The sequence below is a fragment of the Giraffa tippelskirchi genome, chromosome 7 (genome assembly GCF_054371585.1).
Source record: "Giraffa tippelskirchi isolate mGirTip1 chromosome 7, T2T-mGirTip1v1.2.pri, whole genome shotgun sequence".
Lineage (NCBI taxonomy): Eukaryota > Metazoa > Chordata > Mammalia > Artiodactyla > Giraffidae > Giraffa > Giraffa tippelskirchi.
In genome coordinates this window covers 67342770-67358604 of record NC_137281.1, presented here as the reverse complement: position 1 = coordinate 67358604, position 15835 = coordinate 67342770, and the positions used below count along the sequence as shown (strand labels likewise).

Genomic DNA, 15835 nt, shown 5'->3' with positions numbered 1-15835 from the left:
TCTCCTTGCAGTCCAAGGGACTCTCAAGAGTCTTCTCCAACACCACAGTTCAAAAGCATCAATTCTGTGGCGCTCAGCTTTCTTCACCGTCCAACTCTCACATCCATACATGACCACTGGAAAAACCATAGCCTTGACTAGACGGGCTTTTTTGGCAAAGTAATGTCTCTGCTTTTAAATATGCTACCTAGGTTGGCCATAACCTTCCTTCCAAGAAGCAAGCGTCTTTTAATTTCATGGCTGCAATCACCATCAGCAGTGACTTTGGAGGCCAAAATAGCCTAAGCTGGCCATGGATCCTTACCTGGTGGGTGGCACAGACCTTCACTGAGGAAAACTCTGGGTCATTAGTAATTGTGATTGGATTGGATAATTATAATTGATCTTAATCTTCAGATGTGATAATATTAAGAGGGGGGCTTTGGGAGCTAATGTATTTCAGACACATTTTTCCCTATCTCTGTTGAGAAGTAGTAGTCAATTTCCTCTTAGCAATCAAGATCAATAACCCAGTCATCACCCTAACTTACTAACTTGCCTGTTGATTCAGAAGCATGAGCAACCCAAAGTTGTCAGGCAGAAGTCTTAACGCTCAGTTCAATGGAATCTTGTGTGACTCTTGGTGGAAGCATTTCTCTCTTTGAAACTAAAGCTTCTAAGAAAACAGAACATAAGTAAACAGGAACAGGAAACACACATTTTGGTAATAGTTTACCAAAGTTAGTGGTATAGATTGTTACTCCCATTTTCAAATTTTGTGATTTGGGAAACAAGGAGTTTTGTGTTTTTTGCCCATTCAAACAAGTATGTATATATACCTCTTCCTCAAATTTTCTTGTCACCAATCTTGCAACTATACCCAACTCGCCCCCAAGCCTCTGACCATCCAGACAAATCATTGACCAAAACTATGAATCATTGTATGTTGTACATTTGGACATTCCTCCTTCCAAGTAAAGCAATCAACTAGATGCACCCCTTGAAATGCACCCATTGTGACGGTTTCCCTTCGCTACGAGTGTCAGGCATTTTCAGAATGAGGTTGCATTTCTGCAGCTTCCAATTTTGGAAATCACTGCAGAACTATCCCTTTACAAGTCTGAAGTCTTACATTCCTCAGTCAGTTGACCCCATGAATCCATAGGTGCAGGCAGGATTATAAAAATATATTTATGGGCAAATGTCATCATGATATAGGTAGAAAATGAAAGTGAAAGTTGCTCAGTTGTGTCCGACTCTTTGTGACCCCATGGACTATAGTCCATGGAAAGAAAATATAAAGGACTCTACCAAAAATCAAATGGACCTAATTAGTTAGTTTATGAGGGTCACAGGATAAAATGTCAACACAAAATACTGAATGCATTTCTATATAAACAACCATTAAAAATTGAAATTAGAAGCAAATTGCTATGTAAAGTACTGTTAAAAGCATAACGTTTCAGTGGTACATTAAAAAATACAATTAACACTTGTATATGAAAACCAGAAAATAATTCTGATAAAGCAAATATGTAAGTAAAGGGAGAGATATGCTATGCTGATAAATTAACAGACTCAAGATATTTGGCATATCAATTGCAATTTTAATGCAGTTCCATTAAACACCCTACAACATATTTGAAGGAAATCACAATCATATTTGAAATAAATATAGAAATATAAACTTAAAAAAAAATCCCAGAATAGTAGTTTCAAAGAACGCAATAGATATGGAGAATGTTTTCCTACCTAAAGTCAATACTTACTAGACATGTGCCCGTTTTTTCAAGTTTGTCCAATTTGCTTATTTATCATTGTTCATAATATTATTTTATGCTTTTTGTGTGCTGTTCCCCCCACCCCTCACCGTGGTATTGATTGTTATTTCTCCTCATTCATTTCTTTTTGTCACTATTTTTTCTTGGTCTGTGTTTGGCCTTCCGTGTGGCTTGTGGCCTTTCTCTATTGCAGCTTCTCTAGTTGCAGCACAAGGGCTTCTCACTGTGGGAGTGGGCTCTTGTGCATGCATGTTTCTTACTGAGGAGCATGCACTGTAGAGAGCCAGGACTCCAGAATGTGCAGTCTGTAGGCTCAGCAGTTGTGGCGTGTGGACTCTAGAGCACATAGGCTCTCTAGCTGTGGCATGTTAGTTGCTCCATGGCTTGTGGGCTCTTAGTATCTTTATCAGGGATCAGACCTGCCTCCCCTGCAATGGCAGGTGGATTCCTAACAACTGGACCACCGGGGAAGTCCCTAATTTCTTATTTTGCTTATTAGTGTCCTCTGCCTTCTCTTTTTGGTGAATCTGACCTGAGGGTTTGGTTTTTTTTTTTTCCATTTTGTTTACCTTTTCTAAGAAACAGCTCTTGGTTTTACTGATTTTTTCCATTTTTTAAATTCTCCATTTTATTTATTTTCATTCAGCAACTCTACTTCTGTGTGTATATTGGGGCAAAACTATAATTAAAAAAGATATATTCATACATTATCAAAGCAACACTATTCACAACAAGCAAGACATGGGGAAAAAAAAGTAAATTTCTATACATATATCTTTAAAATGCTTAGCACTGTTAGTTACTAAGAAAAGTGAATTAAAACCACAGGAATTTATTGCTATGTGCCTCCTAGAATAACTGAATGAAAAATAATATAGAATTAGAAGAAGGTAAGAACAATACTTGTGTTTGATTTAAGCCTCCTTTCATGGGCTTCTCTTGTGGCTTCAGAGGGTGAAGAATCCTTCTGAAATGCAGGAGACCCACGTTCAATCCCTGTGTCAGGAAGATCCCCAGGAGAAGGAAATGACAATCCACTCCAGAATTCTTGCCTTGAAAACTCCATGGACAGAGGAGCCTGGTGGGTTACACTCCATGGACTTGCAGAGTCAGACCCGACTGAGCAGCCAAAATTTTCAAACTTCTTGTGCTTTAGATATCTATCCACATGTTTAATGTTGCCTAGTGATCCTTGCTGACCACCACATGGCTCCCAGAGATAAATTATCTATATCCTATTAGACTTTCTATTTACATCCATAGCCCTCTGATGAATGTGAAAAATGGGTTTAGGATTTAATTACTCTGAAAAAAATGCCAATAATTTTATACCCTCACTGCTCTAACTCTCAAGTAATCAATATGCAGTTTCCAGAAAAGTTTTAATACTGATAAAAAAGATAGAAATTTTCTGTCTGAGATGAATCCATAAGTTAACTGGAATGATGCTGGAATTATGCCATCATTGGTATTCATAAGACATTCAATTTTCTTAGAACCCAGGTTCAGATAGAGAGAGAGGATTCACATATTTTGGTTGCAAGTGTAGAGAATACAATTCCCCACCCAGAATGGGTGTTTCTCAAACATGTCTCTTCAGAATATCCACTTCTGAGACAAAGCCTTTCCATCAAAGGAGATAATTAATTCCAAGGAGAGAAAATAACGTCTACAAGAGGAGGTCCTTGAACGTTTGTGGAAACCTGTTTAAATATCATGCATTGCACGTGAAAATTCTTTTTTATCATTTACATCTCCAGAGCAAGAGTCATCAAGGTTGGAATGACTCACTTTTATGTATTTCCACCACTTGTTCTGCTTCTTGTTTCTGGGTTAGAACCATTTTATAGAAGATGATTTCTGCATAATGTTCAAAATTAACCCATTCTAAATTCAAGTCCCAGGTTGTCTGTGAAAGCTTTGTAGGTCTTTCCTGCAGAAGAAAAAATTTAGATTTATAAAAACAATGATGTGTCTACTGTGACACTCAATAATCTGACTAGTGTCTTTATGAGTATGTCATATCTTTCAAACTGAAAGTTACTTAGCCCAAGAGGAAGTCAATTTAAAATGGAATTAGTTCTGAAACCTCAGATATCACTAATATCTTCTAAAGATCAGAAGGTAAGTTTATTAAATGCTTATTAACAGCAGTTATATATAATAATATATATAATATATATATTAATCATGTTATAACACTTTTCAAATATAGCAACAGAGCATTACACCTTCACCCTTTCCTTCAAAAGACAGTTAGTGAATATCACTAACTAGTTTGATAGATGAAAATCTTAAGACTCATAGAGACTGAGAAATTTAAGGGAGCCAACTCGCCAAACCTAGATATTCTTCTTTGCCAGGAGACACTTCTTTCGATAATTTAGGTTAATAATGAGAATGAAAACAAAACTTAATACACTCTACACTCAAAAAGCCACAAATGTCTTAAAAGATAAAACTCATCCTCTTTTTATTTCAAGCAAGCACATGGATAATTCTTTCAGGGATCAACTGCTATGAATGGTATGAGTCCCTGTGGCTTCGTTTAAAAAAATAACATTGTAGATGTTTCTTCCCCAGTTTATTGCATGGTTAAATATGTTTCTCTGTTTTATTACTCAAAATATCAAATCTTCCTAGAAAGTCATCAAAATAAGTGAAGATCCTTTGTGTTTTCACAGCAATGTGATGGATATGTTCATATTTGTTTCCTCAATTAATTCTCATAAGAGCCTGTGAGGTGGACATATTATTATCACTTGATACTAGGGGAAACAAGAATGTAAGGTGTCAAGAAATATACCCCAGATCAAGGAGTTTTAAGTGGGGAAAAGCAAGATTCTGATGTTGTCTCTTTGATTCTAAAGCCAATGTGTTTCACCATTGGGATCATCATTTCAGCATTTTAAAGAACAGTCTGTGCATGATTTGTAAGAAAATTAAGGAAGAAGAAAATGAGGTGAAGGAGAGAAAAAAACAAACAAGCTAATTTCACCTTCAGTGAAATGAAAGCAGTACCACGTAGTTATTAACATTTGGAATTCCAGTGTGTTATATTGTGTCTGGGTCTGTATGTATGTGTATTTTCATTGTCAATGAAACTGCATTGTGCATACTTACCTCTAAAATACTATTTAAGCAATTATAATTATTGTAGTCATGTCAAAAGGAGTTTACTAACTCAACATTGTATATTTTAGCCTAATATAAAGGATGTGTTTTAAGAATTTGCAGTAAAAAAGAGATGAGAAGTATAATCTGAAATAATCTTAGATCTGCCTTTCATTAGTTGCTTGATTTGGGGCAGGATCTTTATCTTCTCTATTCTTATATGTCCTGATGTGTAAAATAAGTATAAAAATGATGGCAGTAATCATCTGACAGGTTTGTAACAAAGATTAAATAACCAAATGTCTGAGAAAAAAATTTTAGCAAACAGTAAATGTTCACTGCTGATGGTGATTGCAGCCATGAAATTAAAAGACGCTTACTTGGAAGGAAGGTTATGACCAACCTAGATAGCACATTTAAAAGCAGAGACATTACTTTGCCAACAAAGGTCCGTCTAGTCAAGGCTATGGTTTTTCCAGTGGTCATGTATGGATGTGAGAGTTGGATGATGAAGAAAGCTGAGTGCCAAAGAATTGATGCTTTTGAACTGTGGTGTTGGGGAAGACTCTTGAGAATCCCTTGGACTGCAAGGAGATCCAACCAGTCCATCCTAAAGGAGATCAGTCCTGGGTGTTCATTGGAAAGACTGATGTTGAAGCTGAAACTCCAATACTCTGGCCACCTCATGTGAAGAGTTGACTCATTGGAAAAGACCCTAGTGCTGGGAAGGATTGGGGGTAGGAGGAGAAGGGGACGACAGAGGATGAAATGGTTGGATGGCATCACTAACTTGATGGACATGGGTTTGGGTAAACTCTGAGAGTTGGTGATGGACAGGGAGGCCTGGCGTGCTGCGATTCATGGGGTCGCAAAGAGTCGGACACGACTGAGCGACTGAACTGAACTGAACTGAAGTGTTCATTAAATTTAAAAAAAAAACAATTTTGTTGAAGTATTGTTGATTTAAATTGAGGTCTGGCTTTCTAGGTGGTGCCATGGTAAAGAATCTGCCTGCCAATGCAAGAGATGCAGGATACATGGGTTCAATCCCTGAATCAGGTAGATCCCCCATAGGAGGAAATGGCAATCCACTCCAGTATTCTTGCCTGGGAAATCCCATGGACAGAGGAGCCTGGAGACTATAATTCATGTGTTTGCAAAGAGTCAGACATGACTGAGTATGTTTGCACTCCCACAATATTATCATTAATATTACTGCTAGCTTTAGTCTTTGAGATTATGTGCCAAATTGAGAAAATAATACCATTTATAGTTTGTTTTCATGTAGCACCCATGGAAATCAGCCATTATATAATTTTATCAGCTAATACAAAGTTATTGGACTTAAGCAATTGGTTTAGCAACTGTATTACAGAAGCCCCAGGATTTCACTATTCTTCCATTATCAGTGCACTGACAGAGTTAATATTAACTAGTCTCATAACAGGCTTATATCTGGCTTCCATCCCCTTAGAGATACTCAGCTCACTCCATCCTAGTCCACAAAAATCTTTACTAGATCTACATACAAGATTCTCTCTCAAAACCTTCTTCTTCACTACATTTATATTCTCAGATTCTTACAGTCATATATAAGCAATATTCAGCAGATTGGAACATTATCTTTTACCACAAAAAAGTCATAAGAATCTAGGTATGTGTTATTTATTAGGCAGAGATGTTTAATGAACTCAAGGTTGAACTAAAACAAGATCTTTTTTCCCCCCAGGTTATGTGGTTAACAATAACATGAAATACATGAAGAACAGGAACAACGTGACAGAGTTCATTTTACTGGGGCTAACGCAGAATCCAAAGATGCAGAAAATCATATCTGTAGTGTTTTGGGTTGTCTACATTGTCTCTGTGGTAGGAAATGTGCTCACTATGGTCACAATCACTACCAGCCCATTATTGGGGTCTCCCATGTACTTTTTCCTGGCTCATCTCTCTATTATTGATGTCTGCTATTCCTGTGTCAGTATCCCTAAACTGATTGTAGATTCCCTCCATGAAAAGAAAACCAGCTCTTTCAATGAATGCATGTGCCAGATCTTTGGAGAACATTTATTTGCAGGTGCTGACATCATCCTGCTGACTGCAATGGCCTATGACCTCTGTGTGGCCATCTGCAACCCCTTGCACTACACAACCATCATGAACTGGCGGGTGTGTTGTTTGCTAGTGGGAGTGGCATGGGCAAGAAGCATTCTTCATGCAACCATTCAGATCCTCTTCATTTTCAGGTTACCCTTCTGTGACCCTAATGTCATAGATCACTTTATGTGTGATCTGAACCCTTTGCTCGAACTTGCCTGCACTGATACCCACATTCTAGGACTTTTTGTTGCTGCCAACAGTAGGTTCATCTGTCTGTTAATCTTCCTCCTGTTGGTTGGCTCCTATACAGTCATTCTGCTCTCTTTAAGGACTTGGAGCTTGGCAGTGAGGCAAAAAGCCCTTTCCATCTTGATCTTCCACATTACAGTGATGCTCTTGCTCTTTGTGCCAAGCATATTTACTTACATGAGACCAGCAATTACTTTCCCTATTGATAGAGCAGTTGCTGTATTCTACACTATGATAACTCCCATATTAAATCCCTTAATCTATACCTTGAGATATGACCAGGTGAAAAATGCCATTAGGAAATTGTGTAGTAGAAAAGTGATTTCAAGTGATCAATAAAATGTGCTTGTGTTCCAATGTTCATTTAACTTATGCAAATGTCAAAAGGACCTTATTGGTGAACACACATTATCAGTTAAGTATATCAAGGAGATAAAGAAAATAATAACCAACAGAAATCATTGCTTCTGCAAGAAGGGGAGAAGAAAGCAATGCAAGAAATGATAGAATAACCTAGAAGAGGACAACTCATATTATTTAAAATGTTCTGCAAAATCGGAAACTGATTTTACTAGTTTCATCACTGTATATACATTCATAAGCTTTAATTTCAGTAAAATGAAATAAAATAGATAATTCATTGACATTTAGCAGTCATTTCTATAATAACACAAAGAGGTAGATACTGTTTTTATCCCCATTTTAACAGGTGAGTAATAAACATAAAAGAGGATGATCCAAAACAAAAAAAATTGAAGATCCAGTAATCAGAGTATAACTTCTTCTCATTCCATGTTCTTCACTGCTGTGATATACTTCCAGGCAATGCAAGAGTAAGGTAATGTAATTACACTATTACCATTTATTGAGACAACAGTAATCCTGTACTATCTCTTTATCTATCTTTCTGTTTCTCTCTCTATATATATGCAAATATATATTTGTTATATATTTATATATTTAATTGACTCTATACGCTAGTATATGTACTGTCTTTTATTACATGCATATATTCATATGTATAAGTAAATCACATATTTTCACTTGCTCTGTTCATTTTTCTATATCATAAAGGATAGTAATATGTTGATTTTAACACCATGTTATGTAACTATTTCTGAAATACAAAATGAATGGGTCATTTAAACTCTAATGCATAAGTAACAATATTACATCATATCCAAATATCCTTTTAGCATTAAGAAACATTAAAAATAAAAAATAGTGTTGTGTAAAAAAGCAAAAAGCAAAAAAAAAGTCTGTATTTCTCATGTTAGCAACTTAGGTTTATAAACCATCAGAAAAGGGGATGATTTAAATAAAAGAATATTTTAATTCCAGACAGTAATTTCAATGTATTCTCTAGACAGTCCTACTCCATGAAATACTTGCAGACTTCGTAGCAATAATTTCTACAAACAGCGCAATTTTGGTTTATGATAAATGTTGAATGGATAAACATTATTAGAAAGGAAAATGAATACATTCAGTAAAATATAGGGAAAAAGAAACTGGTAGTGGAGAATAGGAATTTTTTTTCTCATCTTTTTCAGAATCTAGGAAGAATTCTAGCTATGTCTATTTTGGAAGCCACAAGTTGTTTTAGTTATGCTTATGTAAGGAAAAAAAAATTGAAAGTATGTTATCACGTATAAAAAAATCTTTTACATTGATACCTTCTCTGCTCTTAGAATTTATCAGTTTATGAATATTGTTTGATTTGTTATATTTTTATTTTTTCAAATTAATTTTTTTTAATTTTTAAACTTTTACTTTGTATTAGAGTATAGTCAATTAACAATATTGTGATAGTTTCAGGTGAATAGTAAAGAGACTTAATAGCCATACATATACATGTCTTAATTCTTTCCCAAAGTCCCTTCCCATTAGGCTGCCACATTACATTGAGTAGAGTTACATGTGCTATTCAGTAGATCCCTGTTTGTTATCGATTTTAAATATAGCAGTGTGCACATGTCTATCCCATGTACATGTTGTATTTTTCTGTTATTAATTTTTATTTCTAGTAACTTTTTTAATGAAAAACAGTTTTAAAAATATGTAGCTCTGTTTATACAGAAAAAAATTTCAGTGAAAATATATTCCATTCATTCCTTTTGTCCTTCGTTCATTAAACAGCAAATATTTTTGAGCTCAAGAAATATAACAGTGATCCATGGGGTTGCAAAGAGTCAGGCACTTCTGAAGTGACTGCACATGTGCACGTATATGACTTTGATCAGTGGACAGAGGAAGGGGAGTTTTGTGACTTTTATACCAAGAGTTTTGCAGTGATAAGCAGGCATCACCCCAAAGCAGACAGCTGCAGAAGTAATAGCCCCATTCATTCTTAAAAAAAAAAAACAACAAAAACTTGAAGGTCAGTAGAGATGGAAATCCTCCCAATCAGTACAAGTTCAGGCAATACACCTGGTTTTTCACCTTGATTGGAAAAAGACATGTCAGATGTGCAATATGTACTGATTCATGGATTTTGACCAATGATTTGGCTGATGGTTAGGAACATGGAAAGAATGTGTTTAGAAGATTGGGCAAAACCAATTTGGTCAAAACCCCAAAATTCTAAGGTCAGTTGTTTATAATATGTATGCAATTGTTTGAGACACATGGGGTAAGAATCTCAGCACAAGGAACAAGTCGGATTAAGGAGAGTATAAGGTGTCACAGGAGTCTGGTGGCCTACAGTACATGGGGTCACAAAGAGTTGGATACAACTGAGTGATTAACACATTCAGTGCACCAACAGGCTACTTGCAATGGGCCTAAAATTTCCAAAGTAAAATCTTTCAGTTCAGTTCAGTTCAGTCGCTCAGTCGTGTCCGACTCTTTGCGACCCCATGAATCACAGCACACCAGGCCTCCCTGTCCATCACCAACTCTCGGAGTTTACCCAAACCTATGTCCATCGAATCAGTGATGCCATCCAACCATCTCATCCTCTGTCGTCCCCTTCTCCTCCTGCCCCCAATCCTACCCAGCATTAGGGTCTTTTCCAATGAGTCAACTCTTCGCATGAGGTGGCCAAAGTATTGGCGTTTCAGCTTCAACATCAATCCTTCCAATGAATACCCAGGACTGATCTCCTTTAGGATGGACTGGTTGGATCTCCTTGAGGCCCAAGGGACTCTCAAGAGTCTTCTCCAACACCACAGTTCAAAAGCATCAATTCTTTGGCACTCAGCTTTCTTCACTGTCCAACTCTCACATCCATACATGACCACTGGAAAAACCATAGCCTTGACTAGATGGATCTTTGTTGGCAAAGTAATGTCTCTGCTTTTAAATATGCTATCTAGGTTGGTCATAACCTTCCTTCCAAGGAGTAAGCGTCTTTTAATTTCATGGCTGGGATCACCATCAGCAGTGATTTTGGAGCCCAAAAAAATACAGTCTGACACTGTTTCAACTGTTTTCCCATCTATTACCCGTGAAGCGATGGGACCAGATGCCATGATCTTAGTTTTCTGAACGTTGACCTTTAAGCCAACTTCTTCACTCTCCTCTTTCACTTTCATCAAGAGGCGCTTTAGTTCTTCTTCACTTTCTACCATAAGGGTGGTGTCATCTGCATATCTGAGGTTATTGGTATTTCTCCTGACAATCTTGATTCCAGCTTGTGCTTCTTCCAGCCCAGTGTTTCTCATGATGTACTCTGCATATAAATTAAATAAGCAGGGTAACAATATACAGCCTTGACATACTCCTTTTCCTATTTGGAACCAGTCTGTTGTTCCATGTCCAGTTCTAACTGTTGCTTCTGACCTGCATTCAGGTTTCTCAAGAGACAGGTCAGATGCTCTGGTACTACCATCTCTTTCAGAATTTTCCACAGTTTATTGTGATCCACACAGTCAAAGGCTTTTGCGTAGTCAATAAAGCAGAAATAGATGTTTTTCTGGAACTCTCTTGCTTTTTCGATGATCCAGTGGATATTGGCAATTTGATCTCTGGTTCCTCTGCCTATTCTAATACCAGCTTGACTATCTGGAAGTTCACAGTTCAGTATTGCAGAAGCCTTGCTTGGAGAATTTTGAGCATTACTTTACAAGTGTGTGAGATGAGTGCAATTGTGTGGTAGTTTGAACATTCTTTGGCATTGCCTTTCCTTGCGATTGGAATGAAAACTGACCTTTTTCAGTCCTGTGGCCACTGCTGAGTCTTCCAGATTTGCTGGCATATTGAGTGCAGCACTTTCACAGCATCATCTGTCAGGATTTGAAATAGCTCAACTTGAATTCCATCACCTCCACTAGCTTTGTTTGTAGTGATGCTTTCTAAGGCTCACTTGATTTCACATTCCAGGAGGTCTGGCTCTAGGTGAGTGATCACACCATCATGATTATCTGTGTCATGAAGATCTTTTTTGTACAGTTCTTCTGTGTATTCTTGCCACCTCTTCTTAATATCTTCTGCTTCTGTTAGGTCCCTACCATTTCTGTCCTTTATCGAGCCCATCTTTGCGTGAAATGTTCCCTTGGTATCTCTAATTTTCTTGAAGAGATCTCTAGTCTTTCCCAATCTGTTGTCCTCCTCTATTTCTTTGCATTGATTGCTGAGGAAAGCTTTCTTATCTCTCCTTGCTCTTCTTTGGAACTCTGTATTGAAATGGGTATATCTTTTCCTGGCTATTTGTAAGGCCTCCTCAGACAGCCATTTTGCTGTTTTGCATTTCTTTTCTTTGGGGATGATCTTGATCCCTGTCTCCTGTACAATGTCACGAACCTCTGTCCATAGTTCACATGCACTCTGTTTATCAGATCTAGTCCCTTAAATCTATTTTTCACTTCCACCGTATAATCATAAGGGATTTTATTTAGGTCATACCTGAATCGTCTAGTGGTTTTCCCTACTTTCTTCACTTTAAGTCTGAATTTGGCAATAAGGAGTTCATGATCTGAGCTACAGTCTGCTCCTAGTCTTGTTTTTGCTGACTGTATAGAGCTTCTCCATCTTTGGCTGCAAAGAATATAATCAATCTTTCAAGATAGATTCAATTATAAGAGCTGAATTCAATTATAAGTAGGTTATTTGAAAGAATTGAGAGAGTAAGGAAAGCATATTGCATGAAGAATAGAAGCAGCTTGAAAAATAACAAATTGTAGTCAAAAAGGCACTTTTAAGAAAGTTTATATACATTCATTTTTTTTCAGCTGTTGGAAGAAAAGAAACAACTTTAAGTAAAACATATGGTGGCGTTCGTATCTTTAAGATTTAGGAATAACTGTAGAAAAGTTATTTGTTTATATGCTGTATCACAAATGTATCATGGAAATTATAATTTGGGGGTTCAGAACTGCACACAGTTATTGAAAGCAAAACATCAAATACAGTTAAATGATTTGGAAACCAAAAAAACAAAAATGGTAACAGTGCTTAGAAATTTAATCAAAAGACCCTGTGGGTATGAAGGAAGGGACTATCAATGGATCTTGAGGTTTTTCAGTGACCAGATCCCGGATACTGATCCGGTCAAACAGGGGTCTCCAAAGTCTTTGCTTCCTTCTAAGAAAAATGTTAAGTCATTTCCTTGTTCCCGAGGAAAGAGTTCCTGGGGAAGCAATAGTTACTTTCAGAGAGAAGGTTTCTCCATCTTCCTTTCCCTTTCTATGGCTGTCCTTTATATTGAAACTTATAAAAGGTTACTCTAAGGAAATTTTAAAAGTCTTATAAATAGAAACATACCTCACATTCATGGATTAAACAATTAGTATCATTAAGATAACATAATTCCTCACAGTGATCTCTAGACTCAATATAATTTCCATCGAGATACTAATAGTATTCTTTTTTTTTCCAGAAAGAAAACATTGATCCTAAAATTCATAAAGCACTCCAAGAAACCTCAAATAGCTAAAAAGTCTTGAAACAGTTTTGATATGTTCTTTATTAAGAACAAATTGGGAGGACTCACACTTCACGCTGAACTTACTAAAAGCTACAGTAATCAAAATAATGTATTAGAATGAGATGACAAAGATCAAAAGAATAGAAATAAAGGTCTGGAAATAACCCTTTTATCTATTGGCAATTGTTTTTTCATGGTTGCCAACACCATTTCATAGGCATTGAATAGTATATATACAAGTAGTGCTGAAAAACTTTTGTATCAAAATGAAAAAAAAAAAGGATTCAGAGCCCTATCTCATACCATATATGGATACTAACTCAAAAGAGATCAAGAATCAGATGCACATCTAAAAATATAAAATTCTTGGTAGGGAGAAATATTCATAACCTTGGATAAGCCAATGCTATCTTAAAAATAGCAACAAAAGCACAAATAGCACAAGGAAAATAGAAGAATTAGATTCTATCAAAATTAAAAACTCTTGTGCATCAAGGGACACTATGAAGAAAATGAAAGCTAGAAGCACTGCTGATAGGAATGTAAAATAGTGATAAGATGTTGGTCCTCGCTATTGTTTTGTTCATTTTCTTTTCATTTATTTTTTTCTCTGATCTTTATGATTGCTTTCCTTCTATTAACTTTGGTATTAAACAAATTAAAGTAAATGAAATATGCTAAGTTATTTAATAATAATTCACCATGATCATATGTAGATTATACCAGGAATAAAATATTGTTTGAAGTGAAAAACATAATCAATTATATTCATAAATTAATAGAATAAAAGAGGATAATAATTTCATTTGTTGTTGTTCAGTGGCTAAGTTGTGACTAACTTTTTGTGGTTATTTCAATAGATGCATACAAATTAATACACTTATATTTATATTTATGAATGAAAATATTTATGAATAAATATCCCAAAAGATAGTTATTACTAAATAAGGAAAGGAAAAGTGTTTACTCAACCTGATAAAAAAGGCATTGGTATAAAAACTATAGCCACCTTCATACTTAATGATGAATTCTCTGTCAAGATTGGAAACAAGTCTCTCCTTTCCAAATTCTGTTCTACATTATAAGACTCCAGCCATTGTAACAAAGTAAGAAAAATAAAAGACACACAGATGGGTAGAGAAGAGCAAGATCATGCAAATATATTTATGGGCAGATAACATCCCTATATAGGTAAAAATTGTGAAGGGCTCTACAAAAAATAAAATAGACCTAAAGCAACTAACTAAACAAGGTCATAGGATAGAATTTCAACACAAAGTATCAAATGGATTTCTATAAAGGCAATTAAAAATTGAAAATAGAAACAAAATGTTATGTAAAATACTACAAAACATGAACTTTGATGAGCATATTATGAGCATATTTAAAAATATAGTCAAGATTTATATATGAAAACCATAAAATACTATTAAAAGTAAGTATCTAGAACCCCCAATTTAAAATAAATTAAATAAAATGCTGCAAAGTTCATTACTGTTAAAAAAAAAAAGAAAGAAAGTAAATATCTAAGTAAAGGGAGATATATGCTATGTTGATAGATTAACAGATTCAATGTGTTTACCATATCAATTTTTATAATTTTAGAGCAATTCCAATAAATATAGCCCACAAGATATTTGAAAAAACTAAAAATAATGTTTTGAAATTGGTACTGAAATATAAACTTTTAAAAGAAACTGGGATGAAAAATAACTCTCAATAAAAGAACGAAATTGGAAAATAATTCTACCAAAATTGGAGACTTAGTATAAACCTCCCATAACCGTGTTGTATAGTATTGAAACAGAATGTACATAAAAAAATGTAAATGTAGAGATTCTTTTAAAAAAGACATCAAGTTAATTCAATGCAAAAGAATAGATTTTTCAACAAATGCTGATTTTTCACAAGTGTTTATTGATTGTGTCAGATCTAAAATATTGATCTACCTCCAGATCAGGTATGTTTGTTCTAGAATTTTTCCAGACTTAACTTTAACATCTAGTTCTTTGACTCATTTTGCAATAATTTTTGCATAAAGTAGTAGTTGAAGTTCATTTTTTTCTTATATGGATAATATAGAATATATAATAGTGCTAATTAGCATTATTACTAAGAAAATGTAAAGATTTTTTTTTTTTATAGGTACATTGTGGAGAAGGAAATGGCAACCCACTCCAGTATTCTTGCCTGGAAAATCCCATGGAAAGAGGAAGCTTGTGGGCTACAGTTTATGAAGTTGCAAAGAGTTGAACATTGCTGAGGACAGACACACACATAGGTACTTTGTACATATATGCTATTTTATATATATATACATATAATGTAAATATATTTATATATAAAAGTTTATACATACAATTTAATATACTACATAAATTTGTGTGTGTGTGTATGTATATATATCTATATCGATATCTGTACCTATATCTAGAATATATAAACCATCTTTACAAAAACTTAGTAATAGGAAACTCAGATATCATTGTTAAATTGTGCAAAACATTTGAAAAGAAACTTCCAGGGGGAAAAAAACAGATACATGAATGGCCAATAGAATATTTTTTAAAATGTTCAACATCATTAGTCGTCAGGGAAAACAAACTAAAACCTTAATAATCTATCACTGCACATGTCCTAAAATGACTAATAGGAAAAAAAAATCATGCAAAGTGATAAGAATGGTGAACGATTCTTGTGTTTGAATTTAGAACTCCCTTCTTGAGCTTTAGATCTCTCTCCACAT

At 35.2% G+C, this 15835-nt stretch overlaps 1 protein-coding gene across 1 annotated transcript; it reads left to right on the top strand.

Annotated features, from left to right (window-relative positions):
* The first annotated feature begins 6623 nt into the window (after positions 1–6623).
* Positions 6624–7562, top strand: LOC145514977 (olfactory receptor 4C46-like). The gene has a single exon (XM_081514209.1). It carries the CDS (start codon positions 6624–6626, stop codon positions 7560–7562), a length of 939 nt encoding a protein of 312 aa, XP_081370335.1.
* The last annotated feature ends 8273 nt before the right edge of the window (positions 7563–15835 follow it).

Bases quoted from the DNA above. Each gene is read 5' to 3' on its own strand.
- LOC145514977 (XM_081514209.1), top strand. From the start codon at position 6,624: ATGAAATACATGAAGAACAGGAACAACGTGACAGAGTTCATTTTACTG.